The sequence below is a fragment of the Ursus arctos genome, unplaced genomic scaffold (genome assembly GCF_023065955.2).
Source record: "Ursus arctos isolate Adak ecotype North America unplaced genomic scaffold, UrsArc2.0 scaffold_26, whole genome shotgun sequence".
In the NCBI taxonomy this organism is placed as follows: Eukaryota; Metazoa; Chordata; class Mammalia; order Carnivora; family Ursidae; genus Ursus; species Ursus arctos.
The window spans coordinates 1,352,855-1,377,733 of NW_026622941.1; the positions used below are offsets into that span (position 1 = coordinate 1,352,855).

A 24,879-nucleotide genomic window follows, 5' to 3' on the forward strand; every position below is an offset into this window, starting at 1 on the left:
CGGAAGGAAGAGCCGCACCTCACTGACTCACCAGCTTTTCTCTGCTTTCCTCTCCTGTCCTTTCCCTTCCACCACAGCCCTCAGAAAGCAGGCACCTTCCGTGGCGCGATGCTGACTTGCTGGTAAACCAGAAGGGAAGTGTGGCAGGGCCAGGCGCAGGGCTCGACTTCTGCTGGAGGCCCAGAAGCCCATCTGCAAGCGTGCCTTCAGCATTCCTCCGTGGCTCTTCTTCACCCTTAGTGAGGGGTGCCCATGAGCGTCTCTGGGATGGGCCAGGGCCACTGCCTCATTTATTCTGTTTCATTGGGGAGGGGATTGGAGCACGCACAGTCAGCCACCCACTGAAGGCTCCTTCCTCCCTCTTGGGCTATACTGGGGAAGGGCCAAGACGAGCTACTGCTGGGTAGGTTTGCTCAGGACCACAGCAGTGGGGGTGACTCTGAATCAGGCAGAGGAAGAGAAACCAACTGAAGCCAGATGTGCAAGAACTGGTGGGTGTTAATGCCGGACAATGTCACTTTATTATTCTGCTCCATAGCCTCTCCCTCCAGATTCTTCCCCTCCAGATTTAATCTGAATCAAAGGTATTATTCACCCTTCATCCCTCCTCCCTCTCTTCCCTAATCTTAGAACTCTTCCGTAATTTCTCAGGAGACTTGGGTTTGCTGAAGAGGCTGATTACTCTTCCTTTAGAAGAGAGAAAGGGTTTTTGAAACCCAGAGAACAGGGACCACTGTTTTCAACAAGCAAAAGGCCTGGAGGCACTGGCAGGAAGTGGGAATGTTAATGCTCCCGCAAGCGACTTTAGATGGGAGGCTCGACCTTGGGTTCACCTGGGCCTCATTGCCTGGGGTGTCCTGCTACCTCCTGGTTACGGCTCCCCTTCTGAAGCCTACATTCTATGAGGCTTCATGCTGTGGGCTCAGAAGCCCAGGAAACCTAGAAGGAAGGACACAGAAGTTCTGGTTTTTGGATGGAGTCTTTGTCATGGTAGGTGGGATAAGGAACAGGCTATTCAAGGAAGGAAGGGAAGTGCTGGTTGTATGGATTGCATGATGAACAGGTGTTGGTGGGTCTGTGCGTGGGGAGACGGGGACCTCAGGCAGATTCACGGAACTCTATTGCTTTTGTTGCTTGCATTGTGGGAGTAATCCTTATCTGATGATTAGCTGCAAAGGAGTGAAGATAGGGTATGTGCCTGATTTGGGGAAAGCAGAAAGGAGACAGTAGCCCATTTTTTATTCCAGTAAAACTGTAGGAGAGTGAGCTTCTTTGCAGATAGGAGGGACCAAGCACAGAGGTCAGCACTCATGAGGAAAGAGGGGCTGCATGGGGGTGGGGGAAAGAGAGACACAGGCAGAGAGGTGTTGTGGAAACCGTCTGTGCCCCGGCCAGGAGCCCTGTGTTCCAGGGTCCTCTTTAGCACTGACTCAGTGTCTGGGAAGGACACGTAGTCTAAACAGCTCGGTGCTTCCCTCATCGGTTACTGAGAGGACCAATGAGAAGAGGTGGGCAAGGATGTCAGAAGCACGCCCTTAATGGAAATGTAAGGCAGGAGGGAGAGCAGAGAGAGAAACAATTAGTGTAATTAGCTGCACAAGGATAATTACCAGTGCCACTGGGAGGGCACTGTTGCACCCCTGACATCTAGACCAGTGTGTGGAAGCGAAACAGAAGCAGGTGGCAGCTCAGGAGAAGAAAGACTTCTTATAAAAACCAGAGGTGCACAGAAATGGAGGGGGTTTCTTGCGACCTAGTGAGATCCTCCCAACAGAGTGTTCGAGAAAGGGGGGAAAGACTCTGTATTGCATAGATGCTATAGAGGAGTTTCTCACGGAGAAAGAGCCGGAGACACCAGGGGAGCAGGAATGAGCCTCTGTAACACTTTCCGGTGCTGAAATTCTACCATTAGGTGCTTTCAAGGCAAAGACAAAGTTATCAGGATATTGCTTCTGGGAACAGCAGAGGAGTGTGGGCCATGAAGTAGCTGCTGGATGCTGGACAGAGGCTTCTATCTTGTAGCTACCTGCTGCCCAGCCAAGAGGAGGGGAACCAGGGTCTGCAAAATGAAGACATTCTCTCCCCAGCCCAGCCAGCCATCACTTCTGGAATATAGGAATCAAAGAAAAAGACAGTGCCAGAGGGGGCTCTAAGGGATCAGAATGCTCAAAGATTTATAGAAAACTGGAGATTGACTATTACTTTTACATCCTAGGAAACTGAGGCCTAGAGGGGGAAGGATTTGTTTGAGGTCCCAGAGCTATTTGTATTAGAGCTGAGACTAGGAACCAGGTCTCCTGACTGCTTTCTGGGGTCTTCTTTCCGCTCAATTTCCCCTCCCTATCACCAGGTATTTTTGGGGCTGTCTTGTTCTTTTTGCTTGTCTCTTTCCTGCCTGACAAAGGAGGCTGGCCGTTAGAGTCAGACAGCCCTGGGCATGAGCCCTGGCTAACCCTCCTGCTGGCTGCCTGGCCTTGGGCAAATGATCTGTTTGTCTTCTTTCTCATCTAAAAAAATAGACAATATTACGGATCTTGGAGGCGTAAGTGAGGATTAAAGATACTATGAGTTAGAGGGGTGTTTGATAAGTGGTAGCTGTGGTTCATGATTTTCAATAATAGTACTCCGTGGGTAGAATGCCTGGACACTGTACATATTTATTGGGGAACAGAAAAGCAAAATGCAGGCTAAACAAAAGAATCTCAAGATCACTTGCTTTGCATCTCAAAGGTCATCTGGAGCCTGAACATTTATTAGTGATGATGTCTGTGCTCCCAGGGCCAGTCCCCAAGGCCAGCTGCACTTAACCATGCTCCCTTTGGGGCCATCAACCTCCTCCATATCTTCATCATTTGTGTCAGTCCTTTCATGAAATATTCATGAAGTTCCTACTGTGTGCCAACAGTGACTTCCCCATGCCGTGGTCCCTGACCTGGAAATGCTTAACAGCTCATGAGAAGACAATCTGTAAAAATCTTTACCTACCATTGGACGTGGAAAACTATTTAAGCATGACTGGAAAGAAGATAGCTGCATTTACCTCCCTTTTGTGCTCCTTTAATTCTTTTTTTTAAACCCTAAATGAAACCAAGAACCTGCCAGAGATTGTGTTCTGGTCTCCTAACATGCTGTCTGCCATGCCATAAAAGGTTATTTGCGACCACAACTTGGGCACCATGGTGGTCCTTCTAGCCTTACTCTGGATGCCTCAGTTGGGTCAAGATGAAGTCATATGGGTCCTGGGCCTCTTAAGAGTGGCCCCTGCTACAGATTTCCATAGCTTATTTGAAAAGAATTTTTGCTTCTATGAACCAGTGACACTAGTAGCAGAGCTATGAAGCCTCAGTTCCAGTTTGGTTTTAAATAGATTTTGGTCTAAACATATTTTTTAATATGCAACAATTGGGTTAGTCTAATGACAAATGTCATCCCCTACCATTGCCAGAGCAACAAGCCATTTCCGTTAGGAGCAAAGCTTCCTGGCCAGACTGAGGCATGGAAAATAATTTTGGGTCATCAACAATTCCCTTCAGTTTCACTGATCTGATTAAACTTAGAAACGGAAAGGGGAATTTACAAATTAGATGCTGTTCTCTATTTATTACCAAAATGGTTGCTTTCCACTACATCCAGGAGATACAGTTGAGATCTCATTAAGTCTCAGCTTGTGATAACATTTACTCCATAAATCTCCATCGCATCCAGTGAATGAAACGAGCATTATGCCAAAGACCACATAATGGATGAAATCAAACCTCTGCCCCCTTGGAAGAAATTGACCTTTTCAAGCCTTAAACGTATTCAGCTTTCCCATCCTAAAGAAGCTGCTAAGCTTTTATTCTTGGTATTCTCTTAACCATTGCCTGACTGCCGGCTAGCTGGCCTCATGGAGAGAGAAATAGAATAAGGATATTTCCGATACTTCTCTGAATGCATTTGAAGAATAAATGGGAGAAGAGGTGAGAACCTGAAGAAAAACACCATGGAATGATCTGGTCCTCTCGCAGAAGTTAGAAAGAAATGTTGGCAGACGAGAAATGGAAGACAAAGCATGTATTTGTATGTCTGATTCATTATATACCGTCTGCTGGATCAGATCTGGCCCTTGCTGGTTTTAGCTCTGACACAGTGGCAAGGCAGACCCCAGTCATCTGCTCCGAATGGCAGAGTTCCAGACGTCAGGCCAACCCCACTTTTCTCCCCCCATCTCTCACCCCCCTTTCTAACGGAGCTTCATTGACTGCCTATCTGCCAGGCTCTGTGCCAGTGCTGAGAATACAAAGTCCCACCCTCACAAGGTATGCCACCCAGCAGATGGTAGAAGATGGATAAATAAATAGACACACTATACCGTGCAGGCTGTGAGTAGGTGTTCTGGGAGTGAGGAGAGGTGGAGAGGGAGGAGAAGTTAGGGGAGGTAGGAATGGAGACAATGCAGTTCCAAAGGCAGACGGTGGAGCAGGGCTTTCCAGCCAGGGAGGGCAGAACGCGTGCAGATGCCAGGAGGGTCTTTGGAAGAACAGGCTGGCTTCCAGGGGTTGGGGAGTCCTGCAGGAGACCCCATACCAATTCTGGGAGTCTGGGAACTTCAGGCTTCTAGAATTGACTGAATTCCTCTATGGTATGATGGACTGGAAATATCCAGGTTTGGTTCAGACTCCTAGGACTAAAGCTAATGTATGTCAGCTTAGAACTATAGAAACAAAACACAGATCTTCACAGCTGTCTGGCCCAACCTCTCATTTTACTAACGAGGAAACTGAGAACAATTGCCAGTTGGTAACTTAGTGGGCCCGGAAGCTTGGGCGGCCTGTTTTTCTCAGGCTCCTCAGTGCTGCTACAACACACACACTATCCCCACCCAAAGCTCTGATCCTGTTAGGAGAGAAAGTTGAGGGCCATTCATCTCACACTGCTGTACTCTCAACTCACCCAATCAAGGGGCATGACCGCATGGATTTAAGCGATTATGGAAATTTAAATTAATGAAAATGATTGTATACCATCAGAGAGGCTCAAGAAGAAGCTTTACGATTTCTACTGAGGCTTGTGATCTTCCCGGTGAAAACCTAGGGCACTTTGCCTAGTTGTCGGCAAACGACCATAGTCCCTGCTGAACGGGCTGTGGGTCGAGGGGGCTAGGGCCCTCTACCCCTGGCTTTACTTTTCATGCCAAGTAGAGGCTCTCCCCTCAGGTGATGGGGGGATCTTTTTCTCTGTCTCTTCTGGGCAAGGCGACATTACACCAAGCTTCTAGTTATAGCTGAACTCAGCTTACTGAAGCAAGTAATAATAAATATAATGAGACTCTAATTCTGAATATTTCTGACAAGAAAGGGGTCCTCATTATTTTCTTGCCCATGTGTATGGGGGGTGTGTGTGTGTGTGTGTGTGTGTGTGTATCTATATGTATGTGTTGCTATTTTCAGAGAATTTTGTTAACAGAATAACTGGCTTGATATTAGATACCATTATCATATCTCATGAGTCATTGAAATGAGGTCTAATGGTTGGACAGGCTGATTTGAAGCTTGGAAGTGGTAAGGTAAACAAAGGCTTTTCCCCTTAAAGCCAGCCTGTCAGGCATATAATTAAGGCTTTCCACTTCGTCAGGAAGTCATTGAGAATAGATGTATTATATCACACCCAAGCAAAGCACAGACAAGTTCCAGGGCAGTTGTAATAATTCTTTAACAGCTTTGAGCCTGTGTTTACATTTGCTCTTGACCTCAAATTTTGGACTGTTTGTGTTCCTGCATCTGAGGTACTATGAAGTCCTGTCCATAAGAGTTAGGTTATGCTAGTCAAAACCAGCTTTATGTCTGGCAAATGATTTGTAGGACATGATTTAGGGGGCATCAAAGCCTTTTTTTGTCCAGATGTTTAAAAATCTTAATACCCATACTTTTTTTTTGTAAAAAAAAATTAGGATAAAACAAACCAACACCAAAGAACCTTGTCAAAATTCAAAGATGTATTTTTGGAAAGGACAAACTTTAAACTTCTTTCATCAAAGCTCTGTCTAGTGAATCACCGCTGCAGATCATTGCTGGGGCTACTTTTGGTCAGTCTGACGAACTAATATGAATTAAGTCTATTTTGTAAAGAGTATATATTTGTATGAATCTGAATAAAAGGCTAAATCTTTCTTTCTCTTCCTTTTTTTTTTTCTCCTAGGCTCTCTGGAGATATCATCTGGAATAGGACATTTGACTTTTTCGCTCTGGTCTTCCTTGATGACCTCAGGAGACCATTCGTTCATGGACTATATTTTGGGAATAGGGTCTTCTGTGCAAACACATTTTTCTTGCTCATCCTCCCCTTTGAGGAGGGGTGGTCCTGAATGTTATATGTGTGGGTCCTGCTGGAGGATCCAAACTGGGGGCAGGAGGAGGAAAGTTTATAGCCTTTGCAGTGAAGTCCAAGTTTAGTTTTGAAGTCAGGTGTTTGGAAATGAACAACACTGACTGTTCCCACATTTTGCCCAGTTCCCACTACGTTACCCTTGAGCACATTCTGTGATCTGCCCTGGGAGTGTTAAAACCTGCATGCATCTTTGAGAGAAAGTAAGTTTGTGAGCACCATGAGTGGGGAGGAAATCTGCCCTTTGCTGTCTTCAGAAAACAAACCAGTCTTAGAGGAGATAGGGCCCTATAGAAGTAATCCAGACACTTCTTTTAGCCACCAGGGCACTTAACAGGTAGGTAAGGCACGATTGGACACTGTGTGGTTCTGCCCAGAGGCTGGGAGATAGACTCAGTGACCTAGAGACCCCTGTGGGCCCTGGGACTTTAAGATTCTGTGATTTTCTGATTGTGCTGGAGCCATCCACTTGGCTAAAGAAGGAATCCAGGGCCTAGTATAGGGACACAGAAAGGTCACTGCAATGGACTGAATGTTTGTGTTGCCCCAAATTAGTATGTTGAAACCCTAATCCCAGTGTGATGGTATTTGGAGGTGGGGCCTTTGGGAGGTCATTAGGTCATGAGTATAGAGCCTTTAAGATTTGGATTAGTGGCCTTAAAAGAAGAGGCCAGGGAGATGGCTTGTGCTCTTTTTACCACATAAGGACACAGCAAGAAGACAGCCCTTTATAAACAGGAAGAGGACCAACTTGATCATGCTGGCACTCCGATCTTGGACTTCTAGCCTCCAGAACTATGAGAAATAAATGTGTGTTGTTGAAGCCAGGCAATCTATGAGAATTAGTTACAGTGGCCCGGATGGGGGCAGGAATAATACTTAATTGGCCCGGCCTTCCCTGTTCCAGCTTTCCCTCTTCCCTCTGCCTGTAGCCCAGCCTAGCACTGACATTTTGCCTTCTGGTTTTAAGAGCTCCATCCATCTTCCCAGGGGACCACCTTTCTATTGAGAAACTCCCTGAGGGCGACTCTCTAGTGTTCTGACCAGGCTCCAGTCCCGTCCCACTAACCACGAGGCTTAAACACAAAGTGATCACAATGATTAATAGCCCAGCACTTCCAGCAGGTACTATAGTTATTTAAGAGGACAAAATCTTTCCTATTATATGGGAGCATAAATCTCTTCTGGAAACACTGTAGTTATCACCAGAGGCATGTGCATTTCCATTTGATGAAGTAATCCTGAAGAATGGAGCTATCAAAGCCCTATGTTTGGGGTTGTTACTCAACTTTTTTTTTTTCATAAACCACTTAATCATAAGGGCAGGGATTAAATGAGGTAGAGACATTTGAATTCTACATGTGGCACCTGTTAGGGGAAAGGCACTGCTTGTTGGTGTGTTTATGGTCCTGGATAGAAACAGGTCTGGAACAGCAGGGGCCAAGGGCTGACAGAGCTCCCAGACAGGACAAACCAGCTCCTGGGGGAGTCCTTCAGGGGGACAGGCCACTGCTGTAACCCCTCCACCGTCCCTGGGTCTGCAAAAGCACAGGAAATTTATTCCAAAGTCTCCTTGGTAGGTCAGCTCCCAGGACTGTACTAGTGGTTGCAGGCGACTTGTGGAAGGCCATCTTTGTAATGCATCCCTCTTCTTCGATCCTCATTTCAGTCATATCAGCCCCTGAAATGACTGACCTCCCTGCTTCCAGCTTCTCCCTCCCTCCAGCCATTGGTTCCCATCAAGCTCGTGGTGGCCTTTCAACAGTGACCTCTGCTTAAGTCTCTTCTGTGGCTCCCCCTTACTCACAGGATGAGGTCATATCAGAAGCCCTCTGGGACTAGGGCTGGCTTTCTTCTTGGCTTAGTCTTTGGTTTCTCCCCATGTACCCTAAAGTAACGTCTTTTCCTTCCTCCTCCTCCTCTTGGCCTTCTTCCTCCTATTACTTGCCTTTACACCTGATTTATGTGGTTCCCTCAGCTTGCAATGTCCTTTCTCATCCTTTTGAATTCTTGAAGTGTTCCCAGTCTGTGGTGGCACAGCCCCTCCCATGTGTCTACCCAACCCCGGTTGTTCTTTCCCCTTCCCGCCCCTCCACTCCAGCACTTAACTAGGCTATATTTCCTAGCCCCCCGGAAGCTAGCTGGAGCTGAGAACTATTCTGGCTGATGAGGTGGGGATGGGAGCCATGCCCACACTCCTATGCTTGGCCTTCAAAGCCTCCCACATGCCCCTCTACCCTCCCTCTCCTTTCCCTCTTCTGCTGGCCAGATGCAGAGGATCCACAGAGGCCTCTGATGCCCAGGGGCTGGTAGAGCTGCGAGCAGGAAGAAGCCCTGGTTCCTGAAGCCTGTGTGGAGGGGAACGTTCCCTCCTACCAACACCAAACCCACACCGAACCATGGAGCCAGGAGTAACCTCTACTGTGTCAAGAGGCAGACTTGATTTGGAGGTTGCTTATGACGATTAGCCCACCCTGGCTGACATGGCACCCCTTCGGAATCATTCCCTGGGTAGAAAGCCCCATCCACACTCTTCCAAATGTTACTCCCTCTCCTCTGTATTTCTCCAGTACCTTGTTCATCCCTTCAACTCACTGCTGTAACCTGCTTGTACATCTGTCTCCTTCACTAGGCTGTAAGTCCCCTGAGGACACTGACTGTGTTTATTTATCTTGGTATTCTGAGTGGCCAGTTGTTACTTAAACATGTATCAAGCAAATGCACAAACGTCTCTCTTAAACGAACATGTGCATGACTCCCTGGGGGTCTCCTCCAAACTGTTCACCACTGTAAGGCCAGCAATCTCAGTATCTGTGCCCCTTCCACTGGCTTCCCATGCCACGTGCCCTGATGATGGAAATATAGTACGTGGTTCATCTCCCTCCATCACCAGATGATGATTTTGCACATCAACAAGCAATGACAGAGGCAGGAGCTGTCACTCCTTCTCCTTCACTAACAGCTTTCTGACAGGTAATATATCTGGATGTGACATGGGGCTTTTATCTCCCAGTGTTTATGTGGAAGGAAGGGAGGGGTGGGTGTTGGAAGCCAAAGGTAACTATACTGTGGGTGGTACTGTTTGGGGGCTAAGCACTGGTTATCAGAGGAAATGGTTCAAAGGAAAATTTAGGATGCTTCATCTCTCCTTGGACCCCTTTGTTGAGCTCCTTCCAGCTCCCAGGTGTGTCGATCTGTTTGCAAAGCACCAAATTAAAATCAAATCAGCACTTTACTGGACGCCTACCCTGGTGAGGCTGAGTGGGCAGATCCATTGGTCAAAGTGTTTTGTGGCTTCGGGTAGGTGACAAGACTTCTCCAAAAATACCACATATGAACTCTCACTGTGAGGCTGTCCCTGGCCAGAGATTCTTCTTCTGGGCCCCTATCATACTAAGGTTCCTGGGATTATTGGAGACTTGGAAGGGATGGCCCTGCAGCACTGCATGATCCTGCATTATCAGAAACAAACTGTATCACATCCCTCACAGTGGGCTTGCCAAGGCTGGAGAGTGGATGGTCAGTGAGCTAGAACACCCCATTCCTGGAGTACTCTGGTTGACAGCATTCTCCTCTAATCAGGTCCAAAAGGGGCCCTGAACTTAAAGAAATTCTGATGGGTTTATTTAAACATATACTTCATATGTTTTATTTCAAGCAAGACTATCTCTTAAACCATTCCAAATGGATTTTTAAAAAAAGATTAAATGTATTTTATTTTTTATTTTAAGTAGGCTCAATGCCCAGCATGGGGCTTGAACTCATGACCCTGAGATCAAGAGTCACATGCTCTACTGACTGACCCAGCTGGGTGCCCCCCTCACCACGAGATGGATAGTTTTTGATCTCAGTTAATGTATTTGTTTTTGTTTTTTTGCTTGAACAAGATAACACTATGACTTCCTTTCATGCTTCAAACATAGTTCTTATAATCATAAAGCTCATCTTTTCTCTCTTTAAAAATCAAACTCATGCCCTTTTATGTTAACATTTAAGATCAGTTTTCCCTGCCACTGTTTCCCATCTGCTGCCCTCCCCTCTTCTTCTTTTCTCTGTCCATCTTGCTTTGCCCATTAGGCCAAAGGTGATAAATGCTATAATGAAGGAGATGAAGAGGCTACTCTGGCCTCTGGGGCTTAGCAGGGCCCTTTTCTGGTTCCCTTCCAGTTGGAGGAGGAGGACAGTCCTGACATCACTGAGGGGTGGGGCTATGGTATAAGGAGTATATAGGAATATAAAGGAGTATAGTATAGAGCCAGCAGAACTGGGCTCAAGGCCTACCTAGCTGAGGTTAGGGGCAACGCAAAAGCCATGTGACATGAACAAGTGAAATTCTCTGAGCCTCAGTTTTCCCATCCATAAAATGAGGATAGGAGTACTCACATAAGATGATCTTGGGGAGGTAATATACTCACATAAGATGATCTTGGGGAGGAAATCTATGTCTTTCCTGCCTTGCATTCAAGGAAACACATGTCCCCTGTCATGCCCTTGCCCCTGTCCTGCCTCTATCAGGAGAGACCATAAATGGCTGATACGTGTCCACTATCCAATCTCAGAACCCAAAAAGCACAAGCTATGGAACAATGACTCCCCTTAGAGAGAGAATATGCAAGTGAAGGATTTCACCTCCTTGTTCCATTGACCATCCCGCTTTCTCTTTTAGTGGGTCTGTAATTCTAGCTCCTTCCAGCTGTTCTTCTAGGCCCACTTCCTCAGCCCCTAAATCATTTCTATCCACACTGTCAATGATGATACATTTTCTGAGGACCTACTGTGAGTGTGGCTAAGACTAGACAAAGGGTATTTGGCCAAGTAGGTAGCAGTGTAGAGATATAAAACCTTAATATTCTTGATCCACAGAGCTGGATTCAATTCAATTCAGTTCACTATTTTTTGGAAGGGGGAAGTCTATTAAATATAAATCACTGTCCTGGATGCTAAGTGGGAGAGTGAGTAAGAAGTTGGTAAAGCATAGTCTTTGCCTCCCAAGGGCTTTCTGTATGACAAGAGGGCTGGGCCATCCCCACTCATACTGGTGAGGCAGGGCAGAGGTCGAGAGTGTCTGGCAGTGCCTGTCCTGAGATGGAGCGTCTGGGAGGACTGAAGATATGCTCCTGGCACTGAGCTGGAAGGCAGGGTCGGAGCAGGTGAGTGAAGTGAGAAGGGAGAGGGTATGCTGGGCAGAGATGCATGAAAGTCCAGAAGCGAGAAAGTAGCAGGCCTATTTGGAAAACAAGAGTAGTCTGGTTTTGCTGAAGGGGAATAGGCAGTGGTATGTTGAAGCTATTGGCTGGGACAGATCAGAGGTGCTGAGAATACAGATAGAAGATGTTTAGGCTTTATTTTGCAGCTGTGGAGAGACATTCAGAGCCTTTGAGCAGGAGACTGACATGTCAGCTCTAGAAATACAGGAATTCTGCTATATCATGCAGGGTGTGTAGAAGTGGGGCTGGGGGCAGGGCAGCCAGGTGGCTACTACCTTGGGGAAGAGAGGTGGAGAGAAGAGGAGGGAGAGGGAGAGGGGACTTTGGTGTGTGTGTGTGGCACAACTGATAAGACCTGGTGGCTGACTGAAAGGAGGAAGGATCACAGAAGAGGAGGAGGGAGGAGAAAGAGGGAGAAAGAAGCCCTTCTAGCTCAGTAGCTGGTAGACGGGAGGGTCAGAAGACACTGGTTTGGGCCGAGACCCTGGCTGGGAGGCAGAAGGTGCTGTCCCTCAGGCACTGGAGAAGAAGGGGGCCTTCCAAACTCTGGGACCCTACCAAGGAGTCCTGGTCTTGCTTAGTCCTTCAAGACCTAAGAAACAGCCTCTTTGCTCTGCCCTGCTGGGCACATGGTTAGCTAGTGCTCCCAGGAAAACAGCTCTCACTTGTCCCCTTCACATGGCAAGAGTGACAGGAGCGATCTGGTGGCTCGGTGGGTAATCCTGTGTCTCTGGGAAACCGCGGCATTGCCTAGCAAGTGCCTGCCTGGGTGCTTGCTGCCATGGGCGTTAAGCAGTAAAGGGTAAACCAAGATAAAGGCAGGCATCTAAAAAAGGTGTAAGAAGTCCTCTTCTGGTATGTTTCTCAGCTGGTGTTGACTATATTCCTCACCATAAATGTAACCATTTGTCTTCTGGAGCTTGTTGGCTGTAACTGTTTTTTTGGCATGAGCCCCTCTAAAGACACAGCCCTATGGGTGCTCTTGTCCACCCCAGCCTGCCTTGTTCTGTTTCCTATGGCATCACCATGGAGCCCTGGGCTCTGCAAGGATGCAGCAAGCTTCCTTCTGTCTTGAGAGGGCGCTGTGAACTGGGAGTCTCCCTGAGTGGCTGGGTGGTGGGTGGTAGGAAAGGGTGCATGGGGCTTCCTGAGCAGGAACAGGGCCCTAAGTAACCTATGACTTCCCAGACCAGTCAGGCACCTTTACACTGACCTAAGGCTGGGTTTGGGAAGGCCATTAAAGTCTGCTATGTGGTTTTTTCTTCTCCATAACCCCAGAAGCCTATAGCCGTCATTCATTGAGAAGGCTGTCATGGTCTCCCAATAGCTCCAAGTCAGCAAGCTTTACCCAAAACTGGTTTTGCTCTAAGAAATCTATGGCCGCTCACTGAGATCGGCACACCTAAATTCTCACTGTATATTCAAGGCCACCCCTCCGGTAGCTCTCTACTGCTCTCCAGGCTGGGACAAGGGCATCTACATGCTTGCAGGGCCAGACAGTACAGCAGGCAGACTCTGCTCCAAAGGCAGGTGTGCTACCTGTGGGAACACCTGCCTGGGTCTCTGTGATGACATGATTCCCTCCCACCCCCTCTGAGATAGTGCACACAATCCTGGGTCCAGGGGCCCCACCCAGGGTTATTGATTAATACCAGAGCCAGAAGAATCCATGAAAGAGTCTCACGGCAGAGCCCCAGTGTATAGTCTCCTACTAGTCGCCAGCGTCTTCAGGGTACAGTTCTCCATCATTTCTCAAGAGCTCCCACACCTTCCCATGACATTCAATCTTTCTACCCTGCCACTGTCCGTGCTTAGAGGGGGTTCCATGCTCTTTTGCCTGGTTTCAAATGGCACTTTGCAAGACTGGAGAGTGATTCAGAGCTAGCAGAAAGCACTTGGAAAGGGAGTCATCAGTGATGCCACAAGAGAGTCACTTCTGAACAGACAGAATGAGGAAAGCTATTCAAGTCTGGTGATGATCTGAGCTTCTCTGCCCAGGGCAAGGCAGAACATGTTCTGCTAAAACTTGCTTAGGGACAGGCACTCACAAACTCTTGTAAGTCACTTGACTTCTATGTGCAGTAATATTTCCAAGGCTGGGGCTTTGTCAGGGAGTAGGGACATAGGGTGAATTAAGGGCAGCTGGCTGGCAACCTTACAGTGTAGCCTAGAAGGCATGCAAAGAGGGAAACACACCCCAAGAGCCATGGGAACACAGAGGGACCATTAGGGATGGCTTTTGCCCAGAGCCGTCTGACAAGGCTTCTGTGAGGAGCACCATGGTGTTGTGGAGAGAGTCCTGTCTGGGGTATCAGTGGGGCCGGCTCCGAGTCCTGCCCTCACTAATTATCAGCTCAGGTGAGTTGATCCCGTGTTGGACTCTAGTTTCCTCACCTCATCTCTAAGGCCACATTCCAACACTTAAACTTTAGGGCCCCAGTTAGGACCAGCTGGGAGTTAATGCGGGGGACAAGAGACATCTGGGGTCTGCACAGTGGTGTGAGGTCAGGATGGTCCTCTAACACATGATAATTAAAGGGTGCAAGACAATGGAATCAAGGAAAAGACAATTGTTAGTGTTTCTTTTCATGATTGCAGAGCCAGATCCTTGATGGGATCCTGTCACAGAAATCCAGACTTGTGGTAAGTTAAGTCCACAAGTTAAGTCCAGGGTAAATGCTGATTATACTGATTAAAATGTAAAAAAAAAAAAAAAGGTTGAAATAATGATACACATGCCCTTGACATGTATATAATGTAAATCAGTGATATTCAGATTACTGCTCTCAAGCCTCATCGGGCCCTTTTGTGGGCAACCTGCAGCTCTCATAAGCCCTCGAATTTCCGTATTTCAATAATACAGTATCATAGACTCTGCAGGGCATACAGCAGTCACGCGGCTCTGTCAGCTAATGATGATTGCAAGAGTGGCTCCGGAGTCACATAACTGAACACCACTGGCGTAAATATTTAATCCTGCTTATCTTTGGGGAAATTCAATGTTTTGGTTCTACCGTCTGTCTGTCTTTTATATGCTCATCCACATAAATGTCTGTCTTAGACTGCAAGTTTAGAGGGCTGGGAGTGCATTTAAATTGTCTTAATGACATGATACAGAGATTTCCATATGGATAGATATTTAATAAATGCATATTTTGATCTTGAGGAGGAAAAAGAAAGAAGAAATTTCTGACTTTATCTCTTTCTCTATGGCTTCTCTGTCTCTAACGACTGGCCTTCTATCTGATTCGACATTAAAGCTGGAAAATGCGCCCATCCCTTGGAGCAGCGTGTCTCTCCTGGTAACAATGGGCTCCGTGCAGCAGTGATAGTTTTGCAAGTGGTGTCTTCACAGGGGATGCTCATTGCTACTTGGAGGGAGAGGGGAGGCCTCTACATTACCCTAGTCTTTACCCAAGAGGAGCAGAGCTTGGAGGCCAAGACCCATGCGGCTTTCTGCTTTGGAAGTGTCACAAATCCAATGGTGCACAAGCATGTCCCTTGCTTGCTTCTCTTCTTTTTGGCACCAAAATAGCTCTTGAATGTCATTTTCTGCTTTACCCAAGGCTGTCTGCAACCAATCGCAGAGGCAATGCTTAGTACTGAAATGACTCTGGATGGAGATAGAATGCAAGGCTGGCCTTCAGACACCTCTTTAGGGCCACAGGCAGGCCGGATTGTATGAGTCTCCTCCTCTCATCTTTCTGGAACCTTTTAGATGGCTGACAGCTAGGCCATGCCAACTACAGGAGGTCTGCAAATAATGCTTGATACCATTCCATGAAGTATCTAGACTCAAGAGACTCAAGAAAGAAGACTCTCATTTGCCCTCAAGATTTGAGCCTCACTGCTTCACCCACTGGTGACCTCCACATTGCTAAGTCCAATGACCAGCTTTTGGTGCTCACCCTGCTTGGCCTCAGGGCAGCACGGACCCTCCTGCACTTTTCCTCCTGCCTGTCTGGACATATCTTTCTAAGTCTCTCTTGGTGGTTCTTCCTCATCACTTCTGTCTCCAAACATCACTGGGGCCCAGGTTCTTAGGATGCGTCTCACTTCTGTCTACACTATGCCCTACTGTCACAGCTAGGTGAATGTTGATTCTGCAAATTATAATTCTGTCCCAGACCTTTCCCCAGACTCAGATTTATCCCAGTTGCTCACTCAATGTCTCCACTTGGAAGTCTAATGGACATTTCAAACTTAAAGGTCCAAGATGGTTTTCCTGATAATCCCGCCCTGACATCTTTTCCTGTCATCATCTTCCCTATATTAATAAATGATGATTCTGCTTTTACTACTGTTGAGGACAACTGCCTTGAGATCTTCCTGACTTCTCTCTCTCTCTCACATCCCATATCTGATATGCCAGCAAATGATGCTATTCTGGAGCCTGACTCTACCATCCCATGTTACCAGGATAAGGCAGCACCATCTCTTGAGGCAGTAGCCTCCAACCTGGCCCCCTATGTCACCCTTGCTCACTTTCATTTCAATCTGCACATGGCAGCTGGGGGGATCCTGTTAAATATGTGTAGGCCATGTCGTTTCTCAGCTCGAAACCACCAGTGGTTTCTTGGCTCACCTTTAGCAAAAGTCCAAATCTTACAATGATTTTCATGATATACTCTTTAGTCAACCTTGGACCTCATCTTCTATCACTGTCCCTGTTATTCACTCCTCCCTGGTCACATTAGCCTCCTTTCTGTTTCTATGTCAGCCATCCTCCTGCTTCGAGGCCTTTCCATGGGTTAGTTCCTCTGCCCAGAATGCTCTTTTCCTAAATATCTTTATGTTTCATTTCCTTATTGCCTTCAAGTCTTTATTCAAATGCTACCTTTTCAGTGAGGTATTTCCTGGACACCTCTCAGCACTTCTGTCTCCCTCTCATTGTTTTATCTTTCTCCACAGTACTTGTCACTTTGTCACTCTCTGACGTACTATTTAATTTATTGTCCGTCTCCCCACCAGAATATAATTTCCATGAGGGCAAGGAAGTTTGACTATTTTGTTCATTGCTATATCCCCAGTGCCTAAAACAGTGCCTGGCACAGAGTTACCCTTAACTGATGGGTAGATGGAGGGAGGGAAGAAGGGAAGAATGAATGAACTAGAATATGTTTTTGTATATAATTTTACTGGTCACATCATTTGCTCTAATTACTTAGAGAAATGCTTCCTTGCTATGCCCCTTCTCTCTGCTGTAATCCCAACTCCTGTTCCTTCTACTTCCTCAGTGGTTTTGTAGCTTTTCCTACAAAAAATGAGTAATTGGGCCCCTTCTAGGTAAGCCCAGCTACCACAGAATGTGCCATTGAACTGTCCCTGTGCTGGAGCCAAATCTGTCTCACTGGTGCATCTCGTAAGTACTGGTGGGGATTCTGCCTGGAAGTTTCCAGAGCCATTGATGAAGAGTGATAATACCTGTTTTCTTAAAAGTCTACTTAATTTTTGAAATGAAAAGAACTGGCAAATACACTAAACTGTAATCTTTTAGCAATTTCAAAGGCCAAGATATTACTTTAATTGAGACACACATGTAATTTGTAACAGCACTTGTCCCCTTGTATTTGTTTTGAAGGGCAAACTATAAAGTTCTGAGGAAGAGAATACAGTTCCTAAGCCACAGACTTGCCTTTCCTGCAGATCTGTTAGGTTGCCAATTCCTTAATAATTTAACCATATCACCTCCGCTTTTAATTGGACTTCCCCAATAGACAGTCCTTTGGACTCGTTTTCTGGCTCCATTCCTAAGTCTCTCACATTCACTTCATTGCAAGTGTTATTTTTTTACTCTCTGTAGCTTGCTTTTTTGGATACTTATTCCCTTGCCCTGTCCCCTAGAACTGTTCCACCATCATGTCCACACCTGAAGGAGCCAGGCCCCCATTCCATCTTCCTGGCACACGTTGACTGAGGACAAGAAGCAGACCCAAAAGTGTCCTCCAGCCATGAGGTGAGAGGCACAACAGGCTCCAGAGTCTGATTTCATCCATATTTGGGCTTATGAAAACGTGGCAGAAACCCTGTCCATTGGGGTAGGCAGTTCAGTACGTCCCTCCCAAAGCTTAGCCAGAAATGTAGGTAGATGGACCTTGTCAACGTGATCTGCTCTAGCAGAGGAGAATACTCCATTCTGGAAACTCCCTGGAATTTATTCACTTAATGGGCAAGGGAGAGAAGCAGCATACTTCTCCTTGGAAGCTCTTGCTTTGCCAGAGAACAGAATAACTATATGACTCTGTGGATGGCAATGAATAGCTAAGCAAGTAGTGGATACTGCACATTTTTATTAACATGGTAAGAAGCATGCTTATCACCATTAATCATGACTTAGGGGCTCCACCCTGACTTAAGGTGAGGAGGGGAACCAAGATGCCAATTCCTGTGTCTTAGAGGTAAGCTTCTCTGTCATTCACAGACCAACTTATTTATTCACCATACCATTCAGTCCACAAACGAATCAACTATGCCACAGTACCATCAACAGTATAATGCAAGCTGCCAGGCACTTTTCCAGAAAGACCCTCAGTGGCATCATTGCTCACTGTTACAATCCATCAAAGGTGTGGTCTTCCAACTTGCAAAACTACTTAGTAGAGCATAAAGGTCTCCTTAGGTTATTAAATTATGTTGTTACGAGTCCCTTGTTGTTTGTGTGTTTTAATTTTGTATTTGCACCTTGAGCAGAGTTATCAGAAATGGAAAAGTTGATAGATGTATTAAATCAGTCTTTGAAATGAGGGAGCAGAGATTCTGTTTTCTATTCACATCTTTGACTATCTTCTTCCCTTTTCCCTCCACCTGCTCCTTCTCCCAGATTCCCAGTTAGAACTCAGTTACTAATGAGTAGAAACATACAGAAACTAACTGGGGAGTTTGAACACAATGGACATAATTAATGTCTGCTAATAAGGACAAGAAATTAGACTCACATATTTATATGTGTGTGTTAGGATATGTATGTATACACATTCCTACGCAATAGGGATTTTCAAAGTCTAATGGGAAGGGCATAATCTGCCCCCTGCCCAAAGAGATGGAGCCTGGAGGAGGATGTCTGATTAAAAAAAAAAAAAAAGACTCCGCCTTAGCAAAATCTCAACTGTCTTTTGGAATCTTTGGACCTAAAAGGAATATGAGGCTTAACAGATCAATAGCAATTATTTCACACCTGCAACTAATTTCTATGAGTAGAAATGATTGCAATCAATGCATCAAATGTTGCTCCAGGAAGACAAACTGTAAGGACAAGTTGGTGGTAGGTCTCGCTGTTCTGGACCATCTCCTCCCTCTCCCAGAACCCAGACCAAGACAGGATGGATGCTCACTGTTTCGGGGCTTCTCCTCATCCATGCCTTCATCCTCATTCTCAGGGTCAATGTCCTCTGCCTGGGTGATCCAGTCCAGGTAGCCCTTCAGATCCTCTTCCAGCTGCTGCTTCTCTCGAAGTTTCTGGAAATCTCCCCGAGCCTTGGCCTTCTCCCTCTCTTTGGAGAACTCTCTGGGGATTGAGAGCAGAGGGGCAGGGCAGGGGAGTGCACGAGGAGGAGGAGGGCCAGGTGGGTAGGAAGGAGAGATGGAGATAAGAAGAAACAAAGGGATTAATTTCTTCACACCAGGAGACCCACCCACCTGTCCCTGCTTTCCACAGACAGCCTTCTCTCCTCATCCCAAGCTTTGTCTTTATTCTCACATAAACAGAAAGTCACTGAGGTGGACTCTTGACACAGGCCACCAGAGTACAAAGGGATGGATGAAGTCCATTTCCCTTATTCTTGGATCACGGTCACAGCCTTTTGCCTTTTAATAACAACTGTTCTTCAGTGACCTGGAAACCCCTTTCAAACAGTCACTAAAAAACCTCCATGACAGTTATGGACTGTGCACTTTCATTCCCCCCGGAATTGGGTGGCCATTGGGAGACCTCATAAGCATCTCTGGGTGACAAAGGCGTTAAAGGCTGGTGGTATGCTGAAGCCCACTCACCACACTGGCTCCCAGGAGCCCACCGCACACGGCTCTTTGCTGCTCTAGCTTCACTGATGTGTCCTTGTGGCTTGAAAGCGGCCATGGTCGGTATATTTACACCACAGAAATTGGCAAATGCTACAAACTAGGGCTTCCCCCCCTCAAAAAGCCAATTGGTAAATATTTACCAGTACACCACTGATTTAAGGCCCAGAAGATTTAACCACCTCAACCTCTCTTCTCATTACTAGAGTTTGTTTTGTTACTTTTAAGATGCCTGGAAGGATTTCTAATCTAGAGAAAGTACCTCCCCACAAGGAGACAAATGAGGACTCTAAACACAAGAAAATGTCCTGGGGGCTGCCCTTTTGGTTAAAAAAGAAATCTAATCAGACTGGAAAAATACATAAAAGCAAGATGATATAAAAGTTAAATGATGCATTCAGTTTAAAGTAATAATGAGTAGAAATTGGAATTGGATTGGGATTTGCTGGAAGAAGGGCCTATTGAAAAATTTCTGACAGAATGGGTATTTCTTTCCTATTTTCTTTCTGTCCTGATTTTAAACTCACTTTCTGAGCAAGGAAGGGGCTGGCAGCAGAACGTAATGATCAAGAAAGCTAGTTCTCAACTCTCAAAGCAAGTCTGTGTCTTTTCTTCCAAAATAGGTATATTAGGAGCATTTTGGTCTTTGATACTCAGTTTATGGGAAATGGGGCTCTTGGTGGTGTGTGTGTGCACGCGCATGTGCGTGCGTGCATGTGTGAGAGTGTGACAGGCACTGGGCATCTTGGTTAATTCCTAGAGACATGATTCCTCCTTCTCTCATCAGGACAGGCCTAGTTCAGGGCAGAAGGCTGTAGAAACCACCTTGAAGGAATTTCTTGAAAGGTACCTTGGAAGGACACAGCAACAAACCACAGGTAGACAAAAACTCCTGAATCCATTCAGTTATATAGGTGTGGCTCTATCACCACCTCCACTATCTAGTATTTGCCTTTTGCTTGTGCTGCTTAGGAGAGCACAGATTTTTAGTATCACCATTTTTATGGATAAAAAGTGGTTAGGACTGGGAGTGGTCTAGGGAATTTTTTAATTGGGAGATGTGGGGGCCCTCAAGCTAATGAGTTTTCTTCAACTGCTGCCTTAATGATGCTCTGCTTTGGATGGAATTTACTTCTTAAATTTGATTGAATCCAATTCTAATTGGATTGAACTTACTCTTTCTCCGGCTTCCTGCCAACTGGCGGGTACCTTCATTTCCTTCCCAGGGAACTTAATGCCAGGGGAAAGGGGCCAGATTGACAGTTCAAAATGAAGATGGAAGCTTTGCCTTGCTTTGTTCTGTCCTTCCTTTTGCTGTTGGGGATGAGCATGGATAGATCCCCTGTATCTGGTCATACTACCTGGGCTGTAGACTCATCCTCTGGAGACAGTCACTTCATACAGCAGTTCCTACCCCGTGCAAATTGACTCCAACAACTGCCCTTCCAGGACCCTTCTCTGGACTTTCTTGTCCACACACATTTGCATTCTCCATTTCTTTTCTGTGGAGTGGGTTTTGGGTTCTAAGGGGACTGAATAGCCGAGGGTTCACTTTAGCTCTTTTGGATTATTTCTCAGAGGGTTTAAGTTCTAGTTACAAAACAATGACCCATCCTTCTTCTGGAGTCAGGAGAATAAGGGAGGGATCAAATTGGAGTAGGAACGATGGACCCAGTCCCGAGTTGCAGCATCTGCCCTGTGGAATGAAAGCTCACCATCCACACCCTAACATATAGGTGTGGCTCTGTCACCACCTCCACTATCTAGTATTTGCCTTTTGCTTGTGCTGCTTAGGAGAGCAGAGGTTTTTAGTATCACCATTTTTATGGATTAAAAGGAGTTAGGACTGGGAGTGGTCTAGGGATTTTTTTTAATTGGGAGATGAGGAGAAAAGAAAATGAGGTTGTGTTAGGGTTGAGGGGAATGGAGAAGAGGCAGGGTCAGATTTGAAGCCCTGCTGGTTCCCATTGGCTTCTATGGAGTGAGGGGCATAACTCGGTTTGTGGCTGGATAGAAGGTAAGCCAAGGTTTCTTTCTCCAGACTTCACGCAGTAAGGGATTTCCTGGGTGATGGTATCTGGTTCTCTTTATCTCCTCGCCTGGATGCCAGCCATGTGCCTGCTCTGGGGACTGAGCTAATGAAGACATGAAGCCCCAGCTTGACGGGCTGTGCTGGGCCCGTGGACCAGAGCTAGCTAGACAATCAGTCACAGCCATGGGATTTGTCATAATGCAGGAGCACAGCTCTTGCCAACAATGGCCAACATGAAAAATGAGGGGTGGAATGGAGAGCTGGGGGCCAGTGCTCAGTAATGTAAAGCATGCAGAGGGAGGTGGATGTGGGAAATCCAATCAATACAGAAGGCTGGGGCTCTAGGCCTTCCGATGATCAATACAGTGGATTCTCATTATTCATAGATTCCGTATTTGCGAATTTGCTTACTCGCTAAAATTTATTTGTAATTCCCGAATCGATACCTGTGTACCTTTGTGATCATATGCAGACATGTGCAGCATGACAAGAAATGAGTCACATTTGCAGCTGAGGTTAAACACGGCGACACTCTGCCTTCTTGTTTCAGCTCTCATACTGTAAACAAGTGAACTTTTTATGATCTCTTTAGTGCCACGTTTGTCACATTTCTGTGCTTTTTGTTGGTGGTTTTTCTGTTAAAAATAGCCCCTAGCACAGTGCTGAAGTGCTGTCTAGTGTTCTCAAGTGCAACAGGATGTGATGTGCCTTAGGGAAAATGTACACGTGTTAGATAATCTCTGTTCAGGCATCAGTTACAGTGCTGTTGGCCATGAGCACAATGTTAATGAATCAACGATATATATTAAATAAGATGCCTTTAAACAGAAACGCACATAAAATAAGTTTGTGTATTGGTTGGTTGACGAAACTGTTGTAACTAGAGGCTCACAGGATCCTTGCGCTGTATTTTCCCCAAGAGTCCAAGAGTAATGGTTTAGTATTCACTAATTCAGTGTTCATAGTGACCCCATAAAATATAACTACACAGATAGTGAATATGACTCTAGATGTTGTTTTCTCTTCTGCTTCCACCCACAAAGAATGCATGTCCTGGCATTTCTCTTGGATCCTTCTGGGCCTAGACATTGTGTTTTAACTATAGTGCCATGGTCCAGTTATGCTTTCAGGTTGCAAAATTCTTCCCCACCAAGCCCCCTGCTGTTTTGTGGAGAGAGACAAGCCCATCTTCTGGTGGGAAAGAGGACAGGATGACTATCCATCTAAGAAATCCTGAGTTCCTGGGAAACAAACTGAGGGCTTCAGAGGGGAGGGGGTGGGGGAATGGGATAAGCTGGTGATGGGTAGTAAGGAGGGCACATATTGCATGGTGCACTGGGTGTTATACACAAGTAATGAATCATGGAACTTTACATCGAAAACTAGGGATGTACTGTATGGTGACTACCATAATATTAAAAAAAAAAAAAAAAGGAGAGATCCTGAGTTCCTTGTCTACTGAAGGCACATGTCTGAAGTCCTTGGTTTGCAATCACTTAAAACAAAAAGTGACCAGATTCCAGAGTCCAGGGACTTTTACCTGACTACAGCTTAAGTGCAATTTTGAGAATCCCATTGTCACTGCTTTAATTTTAGTAGGCTGAAGACTGAGATTTCTGGAAAGAAAAGCAAATATAATCCAATTCTTGTCTGTGCTAATACCAGTGCTGAGGCTTGTAAGGATCAATAGATAATGAACATGAAACCATTTTGAAAAACTCCATGAGATATATATTTTTTACACTGACTCTATCTGGCCTCATGAGGAGTAAGATGTTCTGGATACATGAATGTTCTGGATAAAGGGTGCCTAACCCTCTGGTGACCAAAATCTCAGAATGTTTACATTTTTCTTTATAGAGTGTCCTCTTTCCTTTATGAATAGAACACTCCAAGCACAATTTAACCTTTTCTTGGTGACCGAAGGACATAATTTATGAGGATGAGTTACTGTGTTGGATTATAAAATAATACTGTCTTTAATTGATGGCTCTAGGGTCTCAGGCCCCTCCAGTTCCCAAATGCTCCAAGGCTGTAGTTCTACCGAGCTGGGCAGGGGGAGGTCCTGTTCTCTCTCAAGGACTATTAACATTTGCATGGCTGCCAGCCCCCATGCTCAACAACCATGCCCTGTTGCAGCCTCCTGAGTGGTGGCTTTGCAGCTTCCTCTTGGGGCTCTTTCTGTTCCCAGCGGCAGTTTCCAACAGCTGTCCCACGCGTTGCTTCTGCCTTCCTCCCTGTTCCTCTTGCTCCTTCTCACTGCATTTACTGCTCTTTACCTCCCCATTTCTTGACTTTAATTTAGGAACATGGGATTAGCCAGTTAAATGGGTTTGGGGACAGTATAACATGGAGGTTAGGGACAGAAGCTATGGATTCACACTGCTTGGGTTTAATCCTGGATCCTCCATTTTCACCTGTAAGAATTGAGGTAGTTTCCTCACCTGGACCTCAATTTTCTTCTCTCTAAAATGTAGATATAAATAGCACCTAGCTCATAAGGTTGTTGTGAGCTTCGAATGAGTTATCCTCCAAAAGCTCCATGCACTGAGCCTGCCATGGAGGCTGGTTACTTTTAATGCTATCAGTGGGACAGTGAATTTTGTGAAGCTCTGGGAGTTTTTTGGATGCTTTTGGACGGTTGGTTTAATCGAAGTCTGACTGATGAATACATGGGAGTTTTATTGAATTCTTGTGGTGACTTTTATGTTATTGTCCTGATTGATCAAGATGCTGACTCAAAACTGAAACCGCTGCCAGCATATGGTTAGCCAATAAGAGCCTGATACCAGGTTTTGTCACTGCATGGACCCTAGGGCAGCACAGTCAGAGCAGCCAGCCCTGTTGACTGATTAGGAGGCCTCCTCAAACCAGGAAGGGGAGATGCCTACCCATAAACACTTCTCTGTCTGTGCAGAGGGTGTGCTCAGCAGCCCAGGAAGCCTTGGGAGATGTTCCATCACCAATTCCAGAGCTGTGAGGAGCAGACTGCCACTTCGAGACTGGGTCAGGGAGCAGGTGCTGGGGAAGGTGTCTTGTAGAGACCAATGTATGGACTCCAGAGCTCACAGTTCTGAAGTCTGAAAGCCTTAGTGTTCAGAGTCAATTCATGTTTGGAGCATTACTCCATGCCAGGCTTTGGGCTAGGTATTTTTATACACCCTATCTCAATGGGACTGAGTTGGTCCAAGACATGGTCTTCAAAATGACTTCTCTCTCACATCAGCAGCTGCTGCCATTTGACCTCTCTGCCAGGAAGAC

The 24,879-nt window shown here is 46.1% G+C and overlaps 1 protein-coding gene across 3 annotated transcripts in view; it reads right to left on the bottom strand.

Annotated features, from left to right (window-relative positions):
* Positions 1-24,879, bottom strand: part of CACNA1C (calcium voltage-gated channel subunit alpha1 C) — a 646,718-nt gene that overhangs the window by 169,933 nt on the left and 451,906 nt on the right. For all 3 annotated transcript variants that reach the window (XM_057319003.1, XM_057319002.1, XM_057319004.1), the window contains exon 9: positions 18,902-19,074. In XM_057319003.1, coding sequence (XP_057174986.1) covers positions 18,902-19,074 — 173 coding nt within the window. The remainder of the gene's footprint in view (positions 1-18,901; positions 19,075-24,879) is intronic.